A 27,292-nucleotide genomic window follows, 5' to 3' on the forward strand; every position below is an offset into this window, starting at 1 on the left:
TGAAAGGCTACCCGAAACATTTGACCCAAGTTAAACAATTTAAAGGCAATGCTACCAAATACTAATTGAGTGTATGTAAACTTCTGGGAATGTGATGAAAGAAATAAAAGCTGAACTAAATCATTTTCTCTACTATTATTCTGACATTTCACATTCTTAAAATAAAGTGGAGATCCTAACTGACCTAAGACAGGGAATTTTTTACTAGGATTAAATGTCAGGAATTGTGGAAAAACTAAGTTTAAATGTATTTGGCTAAGGTGTATGTACATCCGACTTGAACTGTATATACAGGGAGGACCAGTACCTAATCAATGTATAGCTATTTACATATTTACATGTACATGAAGGCAGGGTAAAGTGACTAGGCATCAGGATAGATAATAATAAGGTATTTGAGGTAGATATGTACATGAAGGCAGGGTAAAGTGACTAGGCATCAGGATAGATAATATTAAGGTATTTGAGGTAGATATGTACATGAAGGCAGGGTAAAGTGACTAGGCATCAGGATAGATAATAATAAGGTATTTGAGGTAGATATGTACATGAAGGCAGGGTAAAGTGACTAGGCATCAGGATAGATTATAATAAGGGTAAAATAAAGAACGGAGTAGCAGCAGCAAATAATGAGTGTAAAAGTGTGTCTGTCTGTGTGAATGTGTGTGTATGTACAGTATGTATGTATGTGTGTGTGTTTGTGTTGTGTCGGTATGCGTGTGTGTGTGTAGTGTTTGTGAATGTGTGAGGGTTTTGTGTCGGTGTAAAAGCTTAGTGTGTGTGAGTGAGTGTGTATATGGTGTGTATATAAAGTGGATGTTCGCAGGGTCAGTGCAAGAGTCAGTACAGACAGTTCGGGTAACATTAATTGTAGTCTGGCTATTTAGCAGCCTTTATGGCTTGGGGTAGAATCTGTCTCTGAGCTTGTTGGTCTGAGAGCAGATGCTTCGATACCGTTTTCCGGTCAGCACCACCCTTTGTAGCGCTTTGCTGTCAAGGGAGGTGATATTGCCATACCAAGTGGTGATGCAGCCAGTCAAGATGCTCTCAATGGTGCAGCTGTAGAACTTTTTGAGTATCTGAGGGCTCATGCCAAATCTTTTCAGCCTCCTGGGGAGGAAGAGGCACTGCTGTGCCCTCTTCACAACTGTGCGGGTGTGTGTGGACCATTTTAAGTCATTAGTGACGTGGACACCAAAGAACTTGAAGCTCTCGATCCGGTCCACAAAAGCCCTGTCACTGTGGATGGGAGTGTGCTCTCCCCTCTTTCTCCTATAGTCCACAATCAGCTCCTTGGTCTTACTAACGTTGAGGGAGAGATTGTTATCCTGGCACCACACTGCTAAGTCTCTGACCTCCTCCCTGTAGGCTGACTCATGATGATGGTGTTGAAGTCATGCACGGCCACACAGTCGTGGGTGAACAGGGAGTACATGAGGGGACTAAGCACACACCCCTGAGGGGCCTCGTGTTGAGGGTCAGCGTGGCAGAGGTGTTGTTGCCTACCCTCACCACCTGGGGCAGGCCCGTCAGGATGTCCAGGATCTAGTTGCAGAGGGAGGGGTTCCGTCCCAGGGGCCCAAGCTTGGTGATGAGCTTGGAGGGGACTATTATGTTGAACGCTGAGCTGTAGTCTATGAACAGCAATCTCACATACTTATTTCCCCTCTTGCCCAGGTGGGAGAGGGCAGTGTGAAGTGCAATTGAGATTGTGTCATCTGTGGATCTGTTGGGACGGTATGTGAATTGGAGTGGGTCTAAGGTGTCTGGGATGATGATGTTGATGTGTGACATGACCAGCCTTTCAAAGCACTTCATAATTACAGATGTGAGTGCTACAGGCACTTAGGCAGGTTACCTTGGAGCTCTTGGGAACAGGGACAAGGTGGTCAATTAAAATGATGTTGGGATTACAGACTGGGACAAGGAGAGATTGAAAATGTCTGTGAAGACACCTGCCAGCTGGTCTGCGCATGCTTTGAGAACACACCCTGGTATTCTGTCTGGCCTGGCGGCCTTATGATTGTTAACCTGTTTTAACGTTTTGCTAACATCGGCCATGCAATGCGAGATCACACAGTCATATGGAAAAACAGGGGCTTTCATGCAAGGCACAGTGTTAAATTCCTCGAAACGAACATAAAAGGCCTTTAGCTCGTTTGGGAGTTCTGTATCGCTGGACAGCTCATGGCAGGGTTTCCCTTTGTAATCTGTTATCGTCTGCAAACACTACCACATACAACGAACGTCGTAGCCGGTGAACTAGGATTACACCTTCCTGCTATATTGTCTATTTGCATGTCTTGCATGTTTGATGTCTCTCGTCAGAGGTCGTAGCGGGATTTATTGCATGAGTCCATGTCCATGTCCCGTTCATTGTAAGCGGTAGCGGTAGACTTTAGCCCAGCGTGGATCTAGGATCAGTTGTGCCTTTTAGATCATAATGGAAAATTATTACATGGGCAGTGGGGATCTGATCCTAGATCAGCACTCCTACTCTGAGTGACAAGCTTTGTGGATACGGGCCCTGGCTTCATTATTCTATTAGCCCAAGACAGCCCTGTCTGTTTCAAGGCACCATCAACAGCACAATCTCCCCAGGGAGATGCTATTAATGGGCCTCCTACTAGTGAGAGATGAGCTGGATATAAACAAGGCCGTTTAGGCAGGAGGGAGATGAGACAGGAGGTCATTTTAGAGTCTGTAAATGATGGGGTATACATTGTGACATGACAGTGGCCAGGAGCCTCTGGAGCTCTGACTCCACAGCCAGTCGGCCAATGAGATGGTTATTTACTGCCTATTGAGCAAAACAACTGTATGACAGTAAACACTAGTCCTTCACTGGTCATGTGAGCATACAGTTGGCATGGATAAGGTAGGTAGATATGTCGGAGGCTCACCCTAACATTTCAGTAAGAGAAGACACGTTTGCCAGGTGTACAATGAACAAATGATTGACAGCAACCTATAGAATTCGACAAGAAATCAACAAGAAATAACTGATAGATAACCAAGTATGTAAAAGAGAATTGTAAGTGACAATTAGTCTAATGGCCTCTGCGATACGTAAATATTCTGAAATACTTTCTCACACAGGCTGTTAATATACGGGGCACATCTCACTCCAACGTGTAATATTCTCCATGAGCATTTCAATCTAAAGCAATCCATTCAAGGTCCTGTTTTAGTGTTTACATTGTTGCACTGATCGAATTTAGGCTCATGTCGTGAGTTATTGCGGTAAACATTACAAATGAATTGATATGTTAAACTTATATTTTGAAATGAATTAATAATTTTAAATAAATCACCGCCCGAAACTTGTTCGTAAAAGTAGGCTTAAGGCCAAATTCGTAATGTTTCTGGTATAGGATTGCAGATAATTGGTACAATTTGGGAATATGGTGGTGTGGCTAACCACAGGTTCTACATTAGCCTATTTCTGTTGAGCGATGGACCATTCCATCACCCATCTATTATATGGCATGCTCAATATCAAACAAACCCAACCGACAGAAGAAAAAAACGAATTTGGTGGTATCAGAAAAAAAAACAGTAATCTAATTCGTGAAATATTTCTACTTGATTCTCATTATCATGGATAGGTAGTGTAGCTTAACTTAAATATGTATTTACGCACCTATAGTGCATTGATATGTTTAAATGCATACTTGTGTATGACATAAAGAGGAAAAAGATCGAGTTGAATTATTTGAACTATATCCAAGTTTAAAAGGTCATTATGAAAGCGGTCGTGGGGAAATCATCTTTGACGCACACTGAAATGTGAATAAGCAGACAACCTACGTCCCTTACAGCGAATGTAAAATGTTAATAATGTATGTTATATTTGTGTAATATTTTTTATTTTGTTAGAAGGAATTGATGTCTAATGTAATTACACTTTTCTGTGCAAAGAAGGAATCGGGGGAACTTGTTGTGCATATGGACTGTTATGTGAGCTCTCCACATAAGCGCGCGCTCTTACCCTGGCTGCTCTGGAAGAATAGGGATCCTCAAATAGATTCCAAATCACAGGTCGCCACTTTTTCCAGCGGCTGATATTAGGATCAACCACGTCCTCAATGCCGAGTCTTTTCCCCGTCTCTTCGTCGTCGTCTCCATTGTCAACGTTTATGTCGAACACATCGAGCGCCTCCTCGGCGTCCCTGTGTTGGCGATAGGTCATCCAGCAGCAAGGCTCCACGTCCGTCTCATCGATTCCCCAGAAGGACAGCTCTTCCTCGAACAGCGGACCACAAACATCTGCTGGGCAATGGAGTTTCCCGGTTCGATAGTAGTTAAGGACATAAGCGAATACCCCTGGGTGGCGGTCAAAAAAGTATTCGTTGTCCCGCGTGTTGTACTCTATGAAGCCGGGGACTTGTTGCAGCTGATCCAAAACGGACTCGATGTCAGAATCGGAGGCAAGAAGGGCCAGCCGAGTCCCCGGCAGTGTCCTGAGCGTGTTCTTGTACGTCTCGTGCCTGGTTCCCCCAACGTTGAGGATTATCCTCTCGTTGTCGTCGAACTTACCCATCGCTCTGTATAAGACATGACTTGGTAAATAAGGTATATCGAGTGCAGTCCAGAGTAACAGCGGGCACGGTGCTGTACACACCCAGTTGGGTTAGAAAATCTCACGAAAACCCTTTTGGTTTCAGCTGAGAGCAGCCACTCCAGATCCAGCCTGGAGCTCTCATTACGCTTGGTGAAGGTGCTTTACCAATCTCGTCGTTGTTGGTGATTTGGAAGAGAGGATCTTATCGCTTGTCAGACTCCCTCTAGTTCCTCCTTGTGCGAAGGATCTGTCAGCCAGTAGCTCCAAGCACAGGCAGCGCTAGTGATGTGTGCCTTGGGGGTGTCTTGACTCTCTTCTCCGCTCCACACTTGGACAGGTGAAGTCAAACGAAACCATTCCAATTATTGATTTGTAACCTTGAGCTCTGTGCCCTTTTCGTTAAAGTCATGACAATGCCGTGGTGAATAGCAAGTAAGCAAACCTGGATATGGTTCTCTCCGAAATGTGAGTCTTTGACGAGAAACGACGTCAAGGGCACACCCTCTCCCTTTCTGCACACAGGTTGTCTGTTGCTATAGTGTGTGTGTGTGCGTCCGTGTTACTAGCGATCCTCTCACACGTGCTCATGTTGCTATGTAGCAACGATCGCTCATTACATTTGGATTGGCAATCAAAATAGTTCAAATCTATGCCAACGAATATCTAGTGCAACTTTTTTCAGCTTTTATGATTCGCCGAAATAAGATGTTGAACGTGAGTGTTCTCAACAGGTCAGATTGCTTGACTGAGAAACATGTCTCATGTGGATCCCGTTCTATTTCCATCACAGAGTGTGGTCCTACATTTCATAGTGCAATTATTTATAGGAATTATCTTCGATCTAGTTTCACACTGACGCGAGATGCGCTTTCAAAGCGAGGGAGCTGTCCTTTCAGCACCTTACATCTGTGACATCATCAACCGCAGGAAAATAGTTCAATTTTAGGTTTCATTTGTTGGGTTCTATTTCAACACGTTGATTTAGCTTACATGGCATGCTGAGTGGTTTAATTCTAGCAACATAAGCTATCAATTACATTCTCATAATAACTCGTGATTCGGACCAGTTGCCAAGAGCAGAACAGAACTGGTCAGGTCAGTGTCTCTCTCTCTCTGGTTAATTTATTGAATAGATCGGCCACAATACACTCTTAGAAAAAAATGTTCTGGATTTAACCATCATTTTTTATTTTGGTTCCAAATAGAACCCAATATGGAAGCCTATCTGGAAAGCAATGGTTCTATATGGAACCATTTTCGGTTCTATACAGAACCTTAAGTGTTGCCATATAAGAAGCAAGCATAGAACCCTTTTTGGAGTAACATAACTCATAGGCCTATGTACTAACGCAATAGCTATAGGCCTATACGCTACTAAAGTGCTGGGAATTAGCCAATGCGGAAAATAAACAAAATAAAGACATCGTGAAATCAAGGCACTCAAGCCTAAAATGTGACATCTCTTTGAATGCCTACACTTGGTTGGGTGGCACTAGAGAGCGAGTCTCATTTGATGTTCTCAGCGCAGCTCAATCAACGCGATGAGGCCTTGAGAGGAGGATAGCTATAATTATGCGCATCATATTCCCCGATGTACATGCAGTGAAAACGTGCCACGCTCTGATTGAACAGTAATGAAAACGAATTTCTCATCTACAAAGGGGGAAAACTCCACTCCCATTCAAAGTTTATTTGTTAGATTACAATTTACAAATCGTAGCCAATGAAAAGAGGAGAAAAGGAGAAAAAAAAGAACTAGGCTTTTTCTCAAAATGGAGCCTCAATCTGTGAGATGGCTCTGATCAGAGCAGTTTAACCGTCTGTTTCAATGGCGTTTTGTTTAGTACTATTGGGAGCCATTCATCATGCAACATTATGGCCCTCAGTACATGTGGACTGAAAGGATCTTTCCCAATAATCAGCTCACTGGGCACAGATGCCAATTCAATGTCTAATCCATATGTTGGTTCAATGAAATTTAATTGAAATGACATGGAAACAACGTTGATTCAACCAGTGTGTGCCCAGTGGGAGGTATTCTTCCACATGACCAATACAAGAACCAAACAACCAGCAGCACCTATCTATTTCCCCCCTCTCCCACAGCTCTTTGCTAAAAATAGAACAGCCAGACTGCCAGAGAGCTGATCTTTATCGGGAAGTGAAGGGTAAAAAATAAGTTTCAGAGAGCCAAGGTGGTTCCTAGGCTGCCATACCATGTGGATCTGCATGGACATTTCTCCAGGGAGGGTTCTTGCAGCCTGGGTTTGAATGCATTTGGGTTCAAGTGCAAGTTAAATTTTTACACAATAATTTTTTCATATTTTAAGCCACCCCAGAGGCACATTTAGATGCAGAAAGTACAATGTCCAAACTCTTTAAATATATGTCTCTGGTCTACCCACCCTCTCTGTCTAGTAGGCCTAATAACTATATCACAGATATAGGTAGAGTCTACCCACCCTCTCTGTCTAGTAGGCCTAATAACTATATCCTGGATATAGTTCATCTGAATCAACTAGAACTTAAGCAGATAATATAAACAATATAATGAAAAATCTTTCAGAAAGATTACATTTTTATAAAACTAGGAGGGGGTTTGTATGAGTAGAGACATTTCCTAAAAATACCCTTCAACTAGCTTAGCTTAATGGCTAATGTTTGACCTTCCATTGTGTGGTACTCACAGCTTATTTTACACAGTTGAGACAAATTAATATTTTCGGGGCAAATCGACTAAGACAAATTCAAATGGCACTAGTCTGAATGTGTCAAATCAGGCCTGATACAAAAACAGAACAGATAGCAGCACTTAGATAACATTTAACATTTGTCAAGGAGCTATGGCAACAAGATGCTTTCTTCAAGAGCAAGGAGCCATAGTATTGTAGCGAATGGCGGGGCAGGGAAGTGAACCCGGGTCGCTGGCGTGAAAAGCAAACACTCATTGCGCCAAAAGGGTTAAGCCACTTGGTGGGAATTGTGACATGGCTCATATATAGCGAGGATCGCTACACTGCCCCCTCTGAAAGGGAAGGCACCTCCCCGTGCTTCGACTGCTCAGCCTCCTCACACATCCGGGCTGTGCTCTCCGATGGCTTCAAAGCAGCCATCCCACTTCTGACACCAGCATAGCAAACTGCAGGGTATGGAAGCTGGCTTGAAAGGTCGCTGGCTTGAAAGGCAAACACCATACACATCGCGCCGACAGGGTTAACACACTTGATGGGAATTGTAACATGGCTCACGTCCAGCATAAGGACCACTGGTATGTTTTGTTCACTGTAAGCTACTCCCATTTGACCAAAGACATTATTATAGTCAGGAAACTAAAAGGTTTTCATGGATATTAGCCTAATCAAAAAAATGAATTTTGTTCAAAAGAGTTTGACCAGTTTGGCTCTGAGGATGAAAATGAAAGATAATTGGTTACAATTGTGATAGAGAAGGCTGTTAAGAAGAGATTCATTCTATACAAAGTCCTGAGAGCTTGCTGAATCGGCAAAGCCTTGCCAATATGAAGCCTTTTCAAACATCAGCTAACACTTTCACAGAACTATGAGAAAGTGACCTTGTGAAGGCTGAGATGCAGTGTTCCTGAACACACACACAAACACACAACCTCCTTGCCTTCATTTCAGCATGAACTTTTTGTGCCGTCCTGTTCGGCCTATCCTAATTTTATCCCAGATCATGAGCTCTCCCTGCTCTCCCTCTCTCCCAGTAGACTAGCTTGCTGACATTTAAGATGCCCAATGAACAAGCATCTACAATTCTCTGTTCGTCCTCCACGATAAAGGTGGAGAGAGGACACAAAGAATCAAGGAAAGACTACATTGCAAACTTGTCCAAGACAAGACCCTGGCAGACAATGGGCATCTTTAGGCCACACAGAGCTCCAGCAAACACCATGTGCTGCTTTCCAGGATACAGATGAAGCCTTGTCCTGGACTAAAAAACATGGTCAATTGAGAATCTCCATGAAAAATTGGTTAGTCCAGGACTAGGCTTAATCTGTGTCTGGGAAACCAGCCCTTTGAGAAACGTGCAGGGCTTTTTAGTTTAGTGTAAATTGGCAGACAAAGGAATAACGATTAAAAGTTGTGTACCCACAGGACCACTGATCGTCAGGCTAAACAATTGGTGTCTGTTGTCTATGCCTCCAATTAATATGGGAGCAACTGTTCCTAAACAGATAGTTGACTCAAAACGAATCAACATCTAATTTGTGCTCTGTATCTACTGAAAGTGCTCCATAGCAGCACCCACCCGTAGCACGCGCTCCAGCAGGTATATCTCACTGGCCACCCCCAAAGCCAATTCTTCCTTTGGCCACCTCTCCTTCCAGTTCTCTGCTGCCAATGACTGGAACATACTGCAAATATCACTAAAGGTGGAGACTCTTACATCCCTCACTAGCTTTAAGCACCAGTTGTCAGAGCAGCTCACAGATCACTGCACCTGTACATAGCCCATCTTTAAATAGCCCATCCAATCTACCTCATCCCCATACTGTATTTATTTATTTATCTGGCTCTTTTGCACCCCAGTATCTCTACTTGCACATTCATCTTCTGCACATTCTACCATTCCAGTGTTTAATTGCTATATTGTAATTACTTCACCACCATGGCCTATTTATTGCCTTACCTCCCTTATCCTACCTCATTTGCACATGCTGTATATAGACTTTTCTACTGTATTATTGACTGTATGTTTGTTTATTCCATGTGTAACTCTGTGTCGTTGTATGTGTCAAACTGCTTTGCTTTATCTTGGCCAGGTCGCAGTTGCAAATGAGAACTTGTTCTCAACTAGCCTACCTGGTTAAAAAAAGGTTAAATAAAATTAAAATAAATCTTGAAAACTTGACTACTGACATGCAAGACTGTTTGGGATCGTATTAACAGTGGACTATTAAACAAACAAATACTAAGACAGTTTGAGTGAACCATCACAATAAACTTCTGGACACAACCCAAATTAGTAAGGGCTTTGGTATAGTTTGCTTCCGTTTGGTGACATAGCTTATCTTCTGCCTCTATTAGGCTGAGTTTACACAGGCAGCCCAATTCAGATATTCTGCATATCTGATACCTATTTGAACTTCTCCCTAATGTGTAAACAGCAACAACAACAAAAACACATGGAATCTGATCTTTTGACTTCCGAATTTATAGCACCAATCCTGATACAAATCCCATCCTCCATATGCGACCTCTGTCTAGAAGCTCAGATCAGATGTTTTTGCTCTGAAGTGTTCTTTTGTGTGTTTTTTTTTTTTGCACAGTACCTTCTGTTACCATGACAACCACCCCAACATATAAAATGAACATTGCATCGGTGTGCTGGTTCAGAGGCTACATCAGTGTGAATACGCAAATCTGATATGGGTCACATGTAAATCTGAGTGTGGACTTTCAGAAAAATAGACTGGATATAGGATGAAAATCGGTTTTGGGTTCTTAGGGTGGCTGTGTAAACACAGCCTTAGGCTAAACAGCATATTCATATGCATTATTCAAGTTTGGAAAGTGATTTGAACCCTACATTTCGAATGACGTCAGTTGCACTATTAACCTGTAGTTTCCTTAACAGGGTTTAGTGGGTGTGGAAAAGAGGACCACAACAAGCAGAACCGCAGGGTGGTGTTCAATATGGCATAACTCAAAACATTTGGTGCCTGATGAACACGACCCTGGTATCATAGCACTGCTTACATGTGAAAGGACTCCCTTTGCTGCCACGGAGTGTAATTGAAGTTTATTTAACTAATTGACGAGCTCGGGTATTGCAGTGAAAGTCGGTTGAATCTCTGGGGTAAATTTTGACCTGATTAGATGGAAACGGAGGTGCGTTCTGCTAATTAAAAGAGGCATATTAATTTGTGGTGAATGACTGTGAACCTTCACAGTTAAGCTACAAGCATACAGTACATGTCTAGCTAATATAGCTTCAGGATATTATTTAGGGATTTTAATGTTTCTTAAAAAATGTCTTCCCTCTTGCTGAAACATCTGGTCAATTATTTTTGAAGTGTTTGTCTGACATTCAGTCAAGGCAACGCGGTTCTGACTGCGATACAGCTCAGTTGGTAAGAGCATGAAGGAAGCAACATCCAGGATTAGGTTGTGGGTTCAATTCCTGCAGGGAATCACATACACATAGTGTAAGTTGCTTTGGATAACAGTGTCTGGTTAGAGGCATATACTGTTATAGAAAGGCAACGGTCAGACTATTTGTGATGTTTTACATTTGAACTGACATTTTGATTTCGCTCAGATAGAAGCAGGTCTAAAAGTATTGAGTGTCTGAATAAGATTCTGCTGGGGAATTGCGTTGAACCATTGTGTTCCTCTACCGCCATCTTCTGTATACAGAGGAACATTACACACAGAGCAGTCTGACAGCTCTTTTCTCAGTGTAATTATAGCAGTAGATATCCACTGCCTGCTGTGGGTTGGTGTTTTACTTAAAGCTCTATTGTGCTTAGCTCATTCAACCACAAATCAGCCTGAGGGATGAATGAAACTGCAAATCATTTAAACGTGTTAACCCTCGCAAGGCTGCAGGCCCAGACGGCATCCCCAGCCGCGTCCTCAGAGCATGCGCAGACCAGCTGGCTGGTGTGTTTACGGACATATTCAATCAATCCTCATCCCAGTCTGCTGTTCCCACATGCTTCAAGAGGGCCACCATTGTCCCTGTTCCCAAGAAAGCTAAGGTAACTGAGCTAAACGACTACCGCCCCGTAGCACTCACTTCCGTCATCATGAAGTGCTTTGAGAGACTAGTCAAGGACCATATCACATCCACACTACCTGACACCCTAGACCCACTCCAATTTGCTTACCGCCCCAATAGGTCCACAGACGACGCAATCGCAACCACACTGCACACTGCCCTAACCCATCTGGACAAGAGGAATACTCGTCATCAAGCTCGAGACCCTGGGTCTCCACCCCGCCCTGTGCAACTGGGTACTGGACTTCCTGACGGGCCGCCCCCAGGTGGTGACATCTCCACTCCACTGATCCTCAACACTGGGGCCCCACAAGGGTGCGTTCTGAGCCCTCTCCTGTACTCCCTGTTCACCCACGACTGCGTGGCCATGCCGGCCTCCAACTCAATCATCAAGTTTGTGGACGACACAACAGTGGTAGGCAAGATTACCAACAACAATGAGACGGCCTACAGGGAGTAGGTGAGGTCGCTAGGAGTGTGGTGTCAGGAAAATAACCTCACATTCAACGTCAACAAAACAAAGGAGATGATTGTGGACTTCAAGAAACAGCAGAGGGAGCACCCCCCTATCCACATCGATGGGACAGTAGTGGAGAGGGAGGTAAGTTTTAAGTTCCTCGGCGAACACATAACGGACAAACTGAATTGGTCCACCCACACAGACAGCGTTGTGAAGAAGGCGCAGCAGCACCTCTACAACCTCAGGAGGCTGAAGAAATTTGGCTTGTCACCAAAAGCACTCACAAACTTCTACAGATGCACAATCGAGAGCATCCTGTCGGGCTGTATCACCGCCTGGTACTGCAACTGCTCCGCCCACAACCGCAAGGCTCTCCAGAGGGTAGTGAGGTCTGCACAACGCATCACCGGGGGCAAACTACCTGCCCTCCAGGACACCTACACCACCCGATGTCACAGGAAGGCCATAAAGATCAAGGACAAAAACCACCCGAGCCACTGCCTGTTCACCCCGCTATCATCCAGAAGGCGAGGTCAGTACAGGTGCATCAAAGCAGGGACCGAGAGACTGAAAAACAGCTTCTATCAAGGCCATCAGACTGTTAAACAACCACCACTAACATTGAGGGGCTGCTGCCAACATACTGACTCAACTCCAGCCACTTTAATAATGGAAATTTATGTAAAAAATGCATCACTAGCCACTTTAAACAATGCCACTTAATATAATGTTTACATACCCTACATTACTCATCTCATATGTATATACTGTACTTGATACCATCTACTGCATCTTGCCTATGCCGTTCTGTACCATCACTCATTCATATATCTTTATGTACATATTCTTTATCCCTTTACACTTGTGTGTATAAGGTAGCTGTTGTGAAATTGTTAGGTTAGATTACTCGTTGCTTATTACTGCATTGTCGGAACTAGAAGCACAAGCATTTCGCTACACTCGCATTAACATCTGCTAACCATGTGCATGTGACAAATAACATTTGATTTGAAATCCAATCAATCCATCAAATAGATTCATGAAATGGAGTAAATATTCACACAAAAAGGGTTGCCACATAGCACCTTTATTTTCTAGTAAGGAGTGGAACATTTTCTCCCATCTTTCAACATTCCTCAATTATGCCCAAGAGCACAGCTACACAAAATAAATAGAGTTAGCCGAACAAATGACCTCTCAAACAGGAGACAAACATCGCAGTGTTTCTATAGTTTCCAGATATATGAATTGTGTGTTCGCTAAACATTTGCTCCAAAGCTATAGTTATCACAAGACAAGATATTTGTCAGTGTTTTGAAAAGTCTTGTGGTACAGCATTTCTACACAAACGTGATGATTTGATTGCTGGTACAGTATTACTACACAGATCATGTCACCATATTCCCTACTTTTGACCAGAGGCCTACTATATAGGGAATAGGTAGGGTGCAATTTAAGACAAAACCAATGAGATAATTTGATTTCTGTTCTATCCTGTAGTTTCACTGGGTTGGTTCTAACCAGAGGCTAACTTCTGTGTTAACTACAGTCAACGATAGATCACATAAAATACTTAAAAAGGAAACAAATATAAAACAGAGCAGAATGCATGTTTGTGTTGGCTAAATACACATATCGTGCTTAATCTGAACTACATAACTAGACAAACACAAATTAATTCAGACCAGGCCTCACCAACTCTGCTCCTGTAGAGCTACCCTCCGGTAGGTTCCCACAAACCCCTTATAACTAACTGGATTCCCCTTATCAACCAGCTAATTATTAGGAACACGTGTGCTAGATTAGGGTTGGAGAGAAACCCACTGGACTGTAACTCTCCAGGAACAGGGTTATAGAGAAACCCACTGGACAATAGCTCTCCAGGAACAGGGTTATAGAGAAACCCACTGGACAGTAGCTCTCCAGGAACAGGGTTATAGAGAAACCCACTGGACAGTAGCTCTCCAGGAACAGGGTTATAGAGAATCCCACTGGACAGTAGCTCTCCAGGAACAGGGTTATGGAGAAACCCACTGGACAGTAGCTCTCCAGGAACAGGGTTATAGAGAAACCCACTGGACAGTAGCTCTCCAGGAACAGGGTTATAGAGAAACCCACTGGACAGTAGCTCTCGGGGAACAGGGTAATAGAGAAACCCAGTGGACAGTAGCTCTCCAGGAACAGGGTTATAGAGAAACCCACTGGACAGTAGCTCTCCAGGAACAGGGTTATAGAGAAACCCACTGGACAGTAGCTCTCGGGGAACAGGGTAATAGAGAAACCCACTGGACAGTAGCTCTCCAGGAACAGGGTTATAGAGAATCCCACTGGACAGTAGCTCTCCAGGAACAGGGTTATAGAGAAACCCAGTGGACAGTAGCTCTCCAGGAACAGGGTTATAGAGAAACCCACTGGACAGTAGCTCTCCAGGAACAGGGTTATAGAGAAACCCACTGAACAGTAGCTCTCCAGGAACAGGGTAATAGAGAAACCCAGTGGACAGTAGCTCTCCAGGAACAGGGTTATAGAGAAACCCAGTGGACAGTAGCTCTCCAGGAACAGGGTTATAGAGAAACCCACTGGACAGTAGCTCTCCAGGAACAGGGTAATAGAGAAACCCAGTGGACAGTAGCTCTCCAGGAACAGGGTTATAGAGAAACCCAGTGGACAGTAGCTCTCCAGGAACAGGGTTATAGAGAAACCCAGTTGACAGTAGCTCTCCAGGAACAGGGTTATAGAGAAACCCAGTGGACAGTAGCTCTCGGGGAACAGGGTTATAGAGAAACCCAGTGGACAGTAGCTCTCCAGGAACAGGGTTATAGAGAAACCCAGTGGACAGTAGCTCTCCAGGAACAGGGTTATAGAGAAACCCAGTGGACAGTAGCTCTCCAGGAACAGGGTAATAGAGAAACCCAGTGGACAGTAGCTCTCCAGGAACAGGGTTATAGAGAAACCCAGTGGACAGCAGCTCTCAGGGAACAGGGTTATAGAGAAACCCAGTGGACAGTAGCTCTCCAGGAACAGGGTTATAGAGAAACCCAGTGGACAGTAGCTCTCCAGGAACAGGGTAATAGAGAAACCCAGTGGACAGTAGCTCTCCAGGAACAGGGTTGGAGAGGCATGATTTAGACTACGTCATCAATACATTCATGATTGTCCTGCATCTCCCTCTAGTAAGAGAACTCATGCAGTTTTATCCACCAGGACATTCAAGATCAGTTGCAGAGAAAAACACATGCATAAGATGTCTGAAAACAAGCAAATCATACCACAAGCCAAACGTCACAAGCTTGCACTTGTAGACTCGAGTACGTAGTAGAAAAACTAAATGTAGCTATTTATAGTTAACTATGTTTGACATTTTTTTTTATTTAGACTATTCTATGACATACGGATGGCAGTTGTAAGATTGCATAACACATTGAGGTCTTGATAGTTAGGGCTGAAATGACCACTTCTAAAAGATGGCAGCATGATGTATAGGGTTTCCAAGCAGCAGTCACGTGATGAAAACACATTTACAGGTGCCTTACATACTAACTAACGTTTGGTTCAAGGATGGAAAACTCAGGCCTCATACTTGGAGCCTGACAAGGAAAACCTCCAGACCTAAGTCAAATGTTATATGGAGTTAGGCTTCTGGGGATTTTATTTGTCAGGAGTAAGTCCTAACCCTACACATTGGCCTAGTCAGGGATTTGTTATGCTTTAAGGGATGGAACAGAAGAAAAATAATCACCTTCATCACACACAACCTTGGACAAAATTCTTATTCAACTGCGAGCCAAAAGCAAGAGCATTACTGAACAGACTGCAGTAGTGCCATTAAGAATGAGAAAATACATGTATGGCTTTATTCATGTACAGTTTAAAACAACCCCCTTTTTTCTGTTCATTCCAGCCTGTTGCGTCGTCTGAGCCCAGTTGTAGGCATTTCTTCTAGAATGTTCTGGGCTAGGCCTATGTCCTCAATGTTTGTCTCACAAGAATCCTCCAAGGAGGGCATGTCCTCCTCCTCAGCGTCGGTCACTGAGTGCTCATCCTTGGATTCAGGGTGGTGCTGCCGGTGGACTGGCTCCTCCTCTTTCACCACAACACGTTGATAGTCTTCCGCAGGAGCAACCACCTCTGGCGAGGTGTCGCCGTGGGCTGCCAGAGACTCGATGAGGTCATCCAGGTTCCTCTCGCACTGCGGCTCTGAAAGACGGAAAAGGGAAATGTTGCGACCATACGCCATAGTCACCCCATTTCAGGATGGGTGTGTTTGAGTCATGATGTCAATACTGCTCATGTATGATGGGGTGTGTGACTCTTGCTGCCCAACTCATTTCCCCCAAGACAAATAAAGTTAATTTAATTTTGCACCCCCCAAAAAACTTTCTATACACGTTTGTTCACTGTAAAATAAAAATATATAAAAAAAAGAGTCAGAAAGTTACTTTTTGGAGCTGAATGCCAAACCATTCAGGAGAGAGCGGTGCTCCAACCTGGCCCATTTTTAGATACCATACCAAGAAAACCAGAGTGATATGAAATAGGGAACACGACAGAAAACATTTAAAATTTGTATTTTTTTGTTGCAACGGAAAACAAAATAGTTTACTTTTATCCAGGGGCCTCATTTATCAATTGTGCTGAATTTCAAACTAAATTCTGGGCACGTGGAGATCCTAGAATTTGCATACGCAACAAACTGTGGAGGTGTTGGCAGAATGTTTTAATCTTTTTACAGTGACTTTTTCAAACTAAACAGGCGAGACCCAAACTCTGGCTGCGATTTCCGTAAGATTGACTGTCTATTTGAGAAATGTTAAACTAAGTGCTACAGCCCACACTGCTTCAACACAAAAGACCAACTGTTGTTCAATATTTTGTTCATCAATATCTCCTGCCTTGGTATAGGCTCAGAGATGAAATATGTTATGAGGTCACACTCCTGCACGGTAATACTCCATAGCCTACTGTTAAATACTTGAAATAGTCTAGGCTGCTGGTCTATTTCCTGTCAGGAAGCTTGACCTATTGAATGGTAAATATTTGTTGTATAGTAGCAGGAATAAACCATTCATGTCAGAAAAGGACAGATGTCCTGCAATATGATTGAATTGCATAATAAACATACAAGCCCAGTGATCTCCTTACCAACGGAAAATCCGCTTTGTGTTTATCAGCATTGTTAGTAATTACAGTAATTCCGGTGTCACCGAGCAACGCAGCTTCCACAAAATTACAATATTTGCTTGCAATACAATTCTTCAACCACAAGAAGTTGTGTGGAGGCAGAGTCTGAGATGTGTGTGTGTATCTCCACACACTTTCCTGTCGAGGTCAAATATGTAAATACCAACCATAGCGGGAAAACTTGTAGAACGTAAGGTTTAGTCTTTTATTTTTGTCTTTTTTTGTGTTCTTTTTTACAAACCTTTGATAAATGAAACCCAAAGTAGTCCCTATTTGTCTATATTCTTCCATTTGGTGCCTAATGAACATGTCCCAGCAGGAGGTGGGGCCACATACCTTCAATGTTAAGGGGTGGACAGTCCATGCCTCTCTTCTTCATCAGGTGGCGGATGGACTGGAGTTGGGACATGATCTCGTTCTTCTGTTCCTGGGCCACAGACTTGACACTGGAGAGGAGCGAAATGGCCAGGAGAGAGCGGGGTCACTGAGGACAGAACTCTGGGAAACGCAGTCCCTGACCGGTTGCCCTTCGTAGGTTCAGTTCATAGCTCCGGGGTGAAGTTTCTCTAGGTACAGATCTAGGATCAGCTTCCCCAATCTTAACCTTTACCATTAGTCGGGGAAATGCGAAACAGACTCAAAAATCGACGTCTAGGCCCTAGGGGCCACTTCACCCAACACCCAGTTGATACAGAAATGTGCGTCGGTAAGACACTATCTCCCATTTGGTGCCTGGTCAACACACCCCAGAGTCCCATTACCATAAACGCTCTTAGATTCAGCAGGGTCAATAGTGTCAACAGTTTATCAAGACCATGCAACGTCCCCTAATAACTGCTATTACTACCTGGTCAGGATAAACTGGTCTTAATCACGACAGAAATGTATTTAATTACATGGGGTGTTATTTACAGAGCAATATTACACACAAACGGAAGACAAACCGGAGCTCTGTGGTTTATGGGTAAGTTGGCTTACTTACCAACTTGTCAATGGGTCCAGTTGGGTCAGAATGGAGTTGAGCATCTTCTCTGTTTGCGCTAGCCGCTGCTCCAGCTCTGTAAGCTGATTCTCTATGGAAAGAGACAAAGCCACCATGTAAAACAAACAGCTGATTCTCTATGGAAAGAGACAAAGCCACCATGTAAAACAAACAGCTGATTCTCTATGGAAAGTGAAAGCCACCATGTAAAACCATGTAAAAAAGCATCTGCATGATGGGTAAGATGAACAAAGGTATGCAAACAGACCCTTGTGGCACACCACATGGACACAGCACACACCTGTCTCCTCCGACTTCTTGGGACCTTTGGCATCCTTGTTATTTTGGGCTTGGGAGTCATCTGCAGACTTTATCTTAGAGAGAAGGGAGATATCAAAAGACTGAGCCGTATGTGTGTTTAGTCCACTCAGGCTCAGACTGACAGTATTACCATAGTTCACCACAATCACGTTTGCTCTGATTAGCAATCTACTCCAATCCAGCTCTCTCTCTCTCTCTCTGTGTAGGCGTTTGCACGCATGCCTGTTTAGATATCCCCAAGCAACCCCATCACAATCCTCACTGCTACAATATTTTTCAGTGGTGGAATTCCTGCTCCAGCCTATACCTTCAGAAATTTGTACGCTGCAAAGAGGCCGACTCCGATGGCGTAGAGCGGCATCAGCGTGAACACGTAGCCCTTGTTGCTGTTGGTTTTGTATTTGTCACCCTTCATCTCCTGCTCCATCATCACCTTCATCTGCTGCATGTTCTCCAGGGTCTGTGCTTTGCTCATGGAGCCAGCAGTGTTCTTGTTGACCGGCTGCCCTCTCACTGCACCCGGTCCTGGTCCCGGACCCGCTGAGAAATAATATGAGAGAATTAGAAGACGATGGTGATGATTATGATGATGATGAACAGGCCTATTCATGACATTTGTCTTATTGCAAAATCCTTAAGAGGCTACGATATTGCACATTTTTGCAAATTAACATATCTTGTTTTAAATACGTTTGACAATTTTGAACATAGTAAAACGTTAGGCTACTAAACAAATATACCATGGCAGGAGCAAAACATTGCATAGGCTAGGCCTACACAATATGACGGTGCAGACCCATTGCCAATTCAAAAACTATTTTAAAATTCATGCTACCTTTTCTGTTGTAGCGTGCATCAAAACCTCTTGTTTCCTTCGCTCCGGATCCTACGCCGAACATTCTAGGGAACACCACAAACGCAAACAACACCGCCGTAAATGCGACCACCACTTGCTGGGACGATGAGAAAACCATATCCTTCTGCACCGTAAAGCACCAGAACAGCGACGAAAACAACCGGAGCCTTTGGTCCAGACGTGCAACACCGAATCTTTAGCGTTTCTAGGCTATTACGCAGAAGGGAAACTGACTCATTGCCATTTCAAGCTGAAAACCAGGTAAATCTTGTGCTGACTATTGATGTAAATATGAACCGTGCTGACTGAGGATAAACAGCTGCTTCTTATTTTTCTTCGTCGTCATCTTCTTCAGGATTTGGTTGACGGATCGCATCCAATTTCTAGCTCTATACACCGCCACCTATTGTACTGGAGTGTGAGGCCAGTCACGGTCTATCTATTCGGATACAAATATATATGCAACATGTAAAGTGTTGGTCCCATGTTTCATGAGCTAAAATAAAAGATCCCAGAAATGTTCCATATGCACAAAAAGTTTCTCAAATTGTGTGCACACATTTGTTTAAAAATCAAATCAGAGGAGGGGTTTCTCCCTTGCCAAGATAATCCATCCACCCGACAGGTATAGCATGTCAATAAGCTGATTAAACAACATGACCAATACACTAGTGCACCTTGTGCTGGGGAAAATAAAAGGCCACTCTAAAATGTGCTGTTTTGTCACACAAAACATGCCACAAATGTCTCAAGTTTTGAGGGAGTGTGCAATTGGCATGCTGACTGCGGGAATGTCCACCAGAGATGTTGCCAGATAATTGAAAGTTAATTTCTCTACCATAAGTCGCCTACAACATCGTTTTAGAGAATTTGTCAGTATGTCCAACCGGCCTCACAACTGCAAACCATGTGTATGGCGTTGTGTGGGTGAGGGGTTTATGGATGTTGTTAACAAAGTGCACCATGGTGAAGGTGGGGTTAGGGTATGGACAGGCTTAAGCTTAAGCAATGGCATTTTATCGATTGCAATTTTGATGCACAGAGGTACCGTGACGAGATCCTGAGATCCTTCTAAAGAAATGTACTTTTTACTCCATACATTTTCCCTGACTCCCAAAAGTACTCGTAACATTTTGAATGCTTAGCAGGACAGGAAAGGGGTCCAATTCACACACTTATCAAGAGAACCTCCCTAGTCATCCCTACTGCTCTGATCTGGCGGACTTACTAAACACACTTAATTTGTAAATTATGTCTGAGTGTTGGAGTGTGCCCCTGGCTTTCCAGGAAATGATGCATGTGCATCATACAGAAATAAATAAATTAGGCCCTAATCTATGGATTTCACATGACTGGGGATACCCAGTCATGTGAAATCCATAGATTAGGGCCTAATTTATTTATTTCAATTGACTGATTTCCTTATATGAACTGTAACTCAGTAAAATCTTGGAAATCATTGCACGGTGCGTTGTTATTTAAAAAATATTATTACCTTCAGTAGTCCTCTTCCTCTAAGAAAGTGAAATATAGCCCGAGACACCACCACCTACACTCATTAAAAACACACTGCCCCATTCCACTACTTTGACCCTATCTGCTGGTGCACTATGGCCTGGGAGGACGGACAGCACCCCTCAACACACCCTGGAACAAAGACACAGAGCAGGGGTTGATTTCGGGCTTAGGGAGGTCAGTATGGGATTGATGCTCAAGCCTCCATTTTCTAACAATTCTATCCACAGGTGCCTGCTGGGAGTGGGTAGTTCTTACCGTGAAGACTGACTCACCTCTCCCGAGGCGAGTTCTAGGCCATAGAGGGATCTGCCTGCTTCCTTCTACCACATTAGGTAAGTTTGCTCCCTTCTTGTGACCACCCCAACATACGTGTCCCATGTTCCCCGGCTAACCTCTCAGTTCTTCTCCCAAAGGACAGTCCTGTGGTCTTCCTTCGCCTAGTAGGTTGTTTCTCATTACCTCTCTGCATAAAGTATAAAAACCCACATTCAAACTCTGTCCTTCTCATAGGCTCAACCTGACTCCCGAACAGTTCAGTGGTTGATGTAGGCTTTCTAAACACTAAAACCTGGGTTCCTGGCCTCTTACTCTGATTTCCAATTTGTCTCACCATTTGTATCCATTTGTAGTTTTCCTCAGATCACCCAGGGGGACCTGTGGCTGCGCCAACAAGGAGACCCATGGAAAGGATGATGAGGAAAACAAACCACCAGACCCAGTGTAGTCTCTGCCTCCTAGTTACAGAACCTCAGTGTGAGTGTGAAATGATGTCTCTTTCTTCTGCACTTTGGCTAGAGCCTTCTTTTTCATCTTTCTTTCCAGCCTTTTGGTCTGGGCCCTCTGCTTCTGTCCAGTCGCTCATCCATGGCTTCCACTTTGGGAGATGCTTGCAGTGGGAGAGATGAAGCCAGCAGGACCTCTCTGCTACCCGGATTGAAGTCGGTGTTGCCATGGTCACCTGGAAGGGTCCCATCCATCTTGGCTGGTTCCATTTTTTTTTATGGACTCGTAGTTCCACCCAGTCTCCTACGCAGATGGTCAGAGCATCTGGATCCTTTACCTGAGATTGGTTCTGCTGCTTTCCTAGTGTGACAGTGGAGAAAACTGACAATATAAGTTAATTATTTAATGTACTCAATGTGATCACACTGTGCCTCAGTTATATCTGTCGGTCAGTCATAGGTCTCACCCCTGGGGTGTTCATTGGTCGTCTTGTTAACATTCCATAAGGTGTACACCCAATACCTTTGTTAAGGCTGCTGCGCATTTTCATAAGGACAATTCCTGTGGAATGGCATAGTTTGGCAAGGGAGCCTTTCAGGGTCTGATTAGCCCTCTCAGTAACTCCTGTTACTCCGCGGTTGATAGATGGACACAAACTTCTGGTCAACACCCATCATTTTGGCCACTTGGGCAACCACATCTCCTATGAGATGGGTGCCATTGTCTGCAGACAAAACCTCAAGCACTCCGAACCTGGGTATGATTTCCCTGACTAGCAATTTTGCAACTGTTCGCGCAACACAATTGGTAGTGAGAAATGTTTCCACCCACCTGGTGAACCTGTCAATTATCACCAGGCAGTATCTCTTTCTTTCTTTTCACTCTACCATGTCTATGAAATTCATAGCAAGGTGGACAAAAGGTCCTTTTGGAGTGGGGAACTTCCCTGGTTGTAGTGGAGTTCCCTTGTCTGTTATATAACAAACATGTTGCGCAACGGTAAATTAACTGTTTTATGTGCTGATTCAAATCCGGGCAAAACCATTGGGCCGAAATCTTCTCCTCCTTCATATCCCCCCTTGACGAATGGCTCACTCCATGAGCCAATCGGCAAATAGTAGAGATCATGGTTGATGGTAAACAGGGCATGTCAGACAAAAGATGCAGCCATAAGCCAGTCCTAGGAAAAAGAGCACACCCTCTCTCCCTCCACACTTGGTGATTGAGAATATCAGCCTGCTGCTGTTTCTCAAGATCATTAGTTTCAGATGACTCAAATAGAATGCATGTGTGTGACAACGGGAAGCAGCCAATTTGGCCGCCTCATCAGCTATGCTGTTACCAATACTAGCATAATCACTCCTACCTGGGTGTGCCTCTACCTTAACAATAGGCAATTTGTTAGGTTTTCGCATTGCTTCAATCAACTGTTCAACGTATGTCCTATTCGTAAACTCTCTAGGGTGCTCAAACGTCCCACCTGACCAACATCCAGCGATAGTGTAGGGCGCCAAATTCAAACATCAGAAATCTCAGAATTAAAATTCCTCAAACATACATGTATTATACACCATTTTAAAGATAAACGTGTTGTTAATCCCACCACAGTGTCCGATTTCAAAAAGGCTTTACCACAAAAGAATACCATGCGATTATGTTAGGTCTGCACCTACTCACAAAAAAAACACAGCCATTTTTCCAGCCAAAGACAGGAGTCACAAAAAGCAGAAATAGAGATAAATTGGTGCGACACTATATATTGCTTCCAAAACATCCGGTGATTTTTCAGAGAGCCACGTCAATTTACAGAAATAGTCATCATAAACTTTAATATGAGATACAAGTGTTATGCACAGAATTAGAGATATACTCCTCCTTAATGCAACCGCTGTGTCAGAGTTTTTAAAAACTTGACGGAAAAAGCAAACCATACAATAATCTGAGTACAGCGCTCAGACAACAAATCAAGAGCCATGCAGATATCCGCCATGTTGGAGTCAACAGAAGTCAGAAATAGAGTTATAAATATTAACTTCCCTTTGATGATCTTCATCAGAATGCACTCCCAGGAATCTCAGCTCCACAATAAATGTTTGATTTGTTCGATAAAGTCCATCATTTATGTCCAAATAACTCCTTTTGTTAGGGCGTTCAGTTCACAAATCCAAACTCACGACACGCAGGCAGGTCCAGGCAAAAGTTCAGAAGAAAAGTCATATTACAGTTTGTAGAAACATGTTAGAAGATGTATAGAATCAATATTTAGGATGTTTTTATCATACATCTTATAATAATGTTCCAACCGGAGAATTCCTTTGTCTGTAGAATTGCAATGGAACGCAAGCTAACTTTCACGTGAAAGCGCGTCACCAGCTCATGGCACTATGGCAGACCACTGACTCATTCAGCTCCCATTACCCCCTCCTTTATAGTAGAAGCATCAAACAAGGTTCTAAACACTGTTGACATCTAGTGGAAGCCTTAGGAAGTGCAATATGACCCCACAGACACTGTATATTTGATAGGCTAAGACTTGGAAAACAACAAACTTCAGATTTCCCACTTCCTGGTGGATTATTCCTCAGGTTTTTGCCTGCCATGTGAGTTCTGTTATGCTAACAGACATCATTCATCAGAAACTTCAGAGTGTTTTCTATCCAAATCTACCAATAATATGCATTTCCTAGCATCTGGGCCTGAGTAGCAGGCAGTTTACTCTGGGCACGCTTTTCATCCGGACGTGAAAATACTGCCCCCTACCCCAAATAAGTTAATAGGTGTTCCTGTGGTGTCAGTAAACCCTCTTGTTCTCCAAAACCCCACACCATGACAAACAAACCCCAACAGCATATGCTGAGTCTGAATAAACAGTAAGTGTCTTCCCTTCCCCTAGTTCACAAGCTGTTTTCAGAGCTAATAAATCTGCTTGTTGTGCTCATAAATGTTCTGGTAGGGGCTGTATAATCTCAATATCATTTTCCACATCTACTACAGCAAATCCTACATGTTTTTTTTACCTGTACTTTGATCTATATTTGCAGAACCATCAATGGACAGCCCCATGTCAGAGTCAAGCAGAGGTTCATCAACAATCTTTTGTCCAGTACACATTCCTGGGCTGCCCCGATGGCCCTGTTACTGATGATTTGCTCAGGGAAGCCCGAACACCTTGTCCAGGTTTGCGTACGTAACAGGGTTGCCTCTAAAAAAAGGTGTATTTAATGTTCAAGCATTCTTATTGGTTGGTTCAGCTCTGATGACAATAAGGCGTGTTGTGATTGGCCCGCTTGCAGATAGGGGGAGATCGTGAATGTCAGGTCTCCACAGTATGAAAATGTGATGCAAGGGGTAGGTCACGTTCTGAATACTGTTTTCTATTTTCTATTTTACAATGTGTACAAGTTTGCTGTACATTACTAATTTACACATGTGTGGGTATATGGTACCTGTTAGGGATTGAGGAGCTTTCTGGGATGTGAGTCTGCCACTAGCACAGTCAGTGTAGTTAGCTCAGCTATCCCCATTGAGACCGTGTCTGTGCCTCGACCTAGGTTGGGAAAAACTAAACATGGCGGTGTTCGCCTTAGCAATCTCACTGGAATAAAGACCTCCTCCATTCCTGCCATTATTGAAAGAGATCGTGATACCTCACATCTCAAAATAGGGCTACTTAATGTTAGATCCCTCACTTCCAAGGCAGTTATAGTCAATGTACTGATCATAATCTTGATGTGACTGGCCTGACTGAAACATGGCTTAAGCCTGATTAATTTACTGTGTTAAATGAGGCCTCACCTCCTGGTTACACTAGTGACCATAGACCCCACGCATCCCGCAAAGGTTGCTAACATTTACGATAGAAAATTTGAGTTTTCATCCTTTGAGCTTCTAGTCATGAAATCCATGTAGCCTACTCAATCACTTTTTATAACTACTGTTTACAGGCCTCCTGGGCCATATACAGCGTTCCCTGAATTCCTATCGGACCTTGTAGTCATAGCAGATAATATTCTAATTTTTGGTGACTTTAATATTCACATGGAAAAGTCCACAGACCCACTCCAAAACGCTTTCTGAGCCATCATCGACTCAGTGGGTTTTATCCAACATGTCTCTGGACCTACTCACTGTCACAGTCATACTCTGGACCTAGTTTTCTCTCATGGAATAAATTTCCTCATTCCTCAAATTTCCTCATAATCCCGGACTATCGGACCACCATTTTATTACGTTTGCAATTGCAACAAATAATCTGCTCAGACCCCAACCAAGGAGCATCAAAAGTCGTGCTATAAATTCACAGACAACACAAAGATTCCTTGATGCCCTTCCAGACTCCCTCTGCCTACCCAAGGACGTCAGAGGACAAAAATCAGTAAAACACCTAACTGAGGAACTCAATTTAACCTTGCGTAATACCCTAGATGCAGTTGCACCCCTAAAAACTAAAAACATTTGTCATAAGAAACTAGCTCCCTGGTATACAGAAAATACCCGAGCTCTGAAGCAAGCGTCCAGAAAATTGGAACGGAAATGGCGCCACACCAAACTGGAAGTCTTCCAACTAGCTTGGAAAGACAGTACTGTGCAGTATCGAAGAGCCCTCACTACTGCTCGATCATCCTATTTTTCCAACTTAATTGAGGAAAATAAGAACAATACTAAATTTATTTTTGATACTGTCGCAAAGCTAACTAAAAAGCAGCATTCCCCAAGTGAGGATGGCTTTCACTTCAGCAGTAATACATTCATGAACTTTTTGATCATGATTATTAGAAAGAAAATTACGGACTCATCTTTAAATCTGCATATTCCTCCAAAGCTCAGTTGTCCTGAGTCTGCACAACTCTGCCAGGACCAAGGGTCAAGAGAGACACTCAAGTGTTTTAGTACTATATCTCTTGAAACAATGATGAAAATAATCATGGTCTCTAAACCTTCAAGCTGTATACTGGACCCTATTCCAACTAAACTGCTGAAAGAGTTGCTTCCTGTGCTTGGCCCTCCTATGTTGAACATAATAAACGGCTCTCTATCCACCGGATGTGTTCCAAACTCACTAAAAGTGGTGGTAATAAAGCCTCTCTTAAAAAAGCCAAACCTTGACCAGAAAATATGAAAAACTATCGGCCTATATCGAATCTTCCATTCCTCTCAAAATATTTTTAAAAAGATGTTGCGCAGCAACTCACTGCCTTCCTGAAGAAAACACCAAGTGTCACATTCTGACCTTTATTCCTTTGTTTTGTCTTTATTTTAGTATGGTCAGGGCATGAGTTGGGGTGGGCAGTCTATGTTCGTTTTTCTATATTTTCTATTTCTGTGTTTGGCCTGATATGGTTCTCAATCAGAGGCAGCTGTCTATCGTTGTCCCTGATTGAGAACCATATTTAGGTAGCCTGTGTTCTATTGTGTTTTGTGGGTGGTTATTTTCTGTGTATTCCACACGGAACTGTTTCGGTTTGTTATTTCACATTATTATTGTTTGTATTTTGTTGTGTTCAGTTGGTTGATTATCTGAGTTAGTTCTGCACCCCACCTAAGGGCACAGCTGATTTTATACATGTGATCCCTCCCTAGTGGTATGATCACCTACGTCTATGTATGCATCAATAAGCTGAGGTTACCTTATAAGGCAACCTAGTACAGTAGCTTCTGAATTTCTTAGAATTGTCCTCTGTCACACAAGATCAAAATGTCAAAACCAGACAGTGGTTACTTTTTATCTAGTTTCGGTGACTCAGACCAACCTGCAAACCCACTCTCACAACAGCCAGGGCTTAACCATAAAGACTAATATAGATAGCTTGTGCAACGTATTGTGGCAGAGTTTTTAGACACATCGCAACAGTATATTATTATAAGGCCTGCAGCAAAACATGTGAATCTTAAGGTCCCCTTAATAATGGGGAGGGTCTTTGGGACACACCCCCTACAACGTCC

At 43.3% G+C, this 27,292-nt stretch overlaps 2 protein-coding genes across 6 annotated transcripts in view; both read right to left on the reverse strand.

Moving 5' to 3' along the window:
• LOC110490621 (voltage-gated potassium channel KCNC2) overlaps nt 1-5,311 on the reverse strand; it is an 89,260-nt gene extending 83,949 nt beyond the window's left edge. The window contains exon 1 of one of the 3 annotated variants that reach the window (XM_090200987.1): nt 3,992-5,311. In XM_090200987.1, the coding sequence (XP_090057113.1) occupies nt 3,992-4,543 (552 nt within the window). In that variant the 5' untranslated portion in view covers nt 4,544-5,311. The remainder of the gene's footprint in view (nt 1-3,991) is intronic. The other 2 variants (XM_090200988.1, XM_090200986.1) reach the window with 2 other exon arrangements.
• A 7,528-nt stretch (nt 5,312-12,839) lies between these two features.
• LOC110499783 (uncharacterized) lies at nt 12,840-19,486 on the reverse strand. Of its 3 annotated transcripts, none has more exons than XM_090200989.1 (6): nt 19,088-19,486; nt 18,560-18,792; nt 18,233-18,305; nt 17,932-18,022; nt 17,286-17,395; nt 12,840-15,965 (listed from the first exon to the last, which is right to left on the reverse strand). In XM_090200989.1, exons 1-6 carry the CDS (start codon nt 19,224-19,226, stop codon nt 15,661-15,663), a joined length of 951 nt encoding a protein of 316 aa, XP_090057115.1. In that variant the 5' UTR covers nt 19,227-19,486; the 3' UTR covers nt 12,840-15,660. The 3 variants fall into 3 exon arrangements, 1 of the variants encoding a protein (XP_090057115.1); XR_016486887.1 differs by having other exon boundaries at nt 15,106-15,965; nt 17,286-17,515; XR_016486886.1 differs by having other exon boundaries at nt 15,106-15,965; nt 17,286-17,553.
• Between the last annotated feature and the right edge of the window lie 7,806 nt (nt 19,487-27,292).

This window comes from Oncorhynchus mykiss, chromosome 15 (genome assembly GCF_057628025.1).
Source record: "Oncorhynchus mykiss isolate SJ-2025 chromosome 15, ASM5762802v1, whole genome shotgun sequence".
NCBI lineage: Eukaryota > Metazoa > Chordata > Actinopteri > Salmoniformes > Salmonidae > Oncorhynchus > Oncorhynchus mykiss.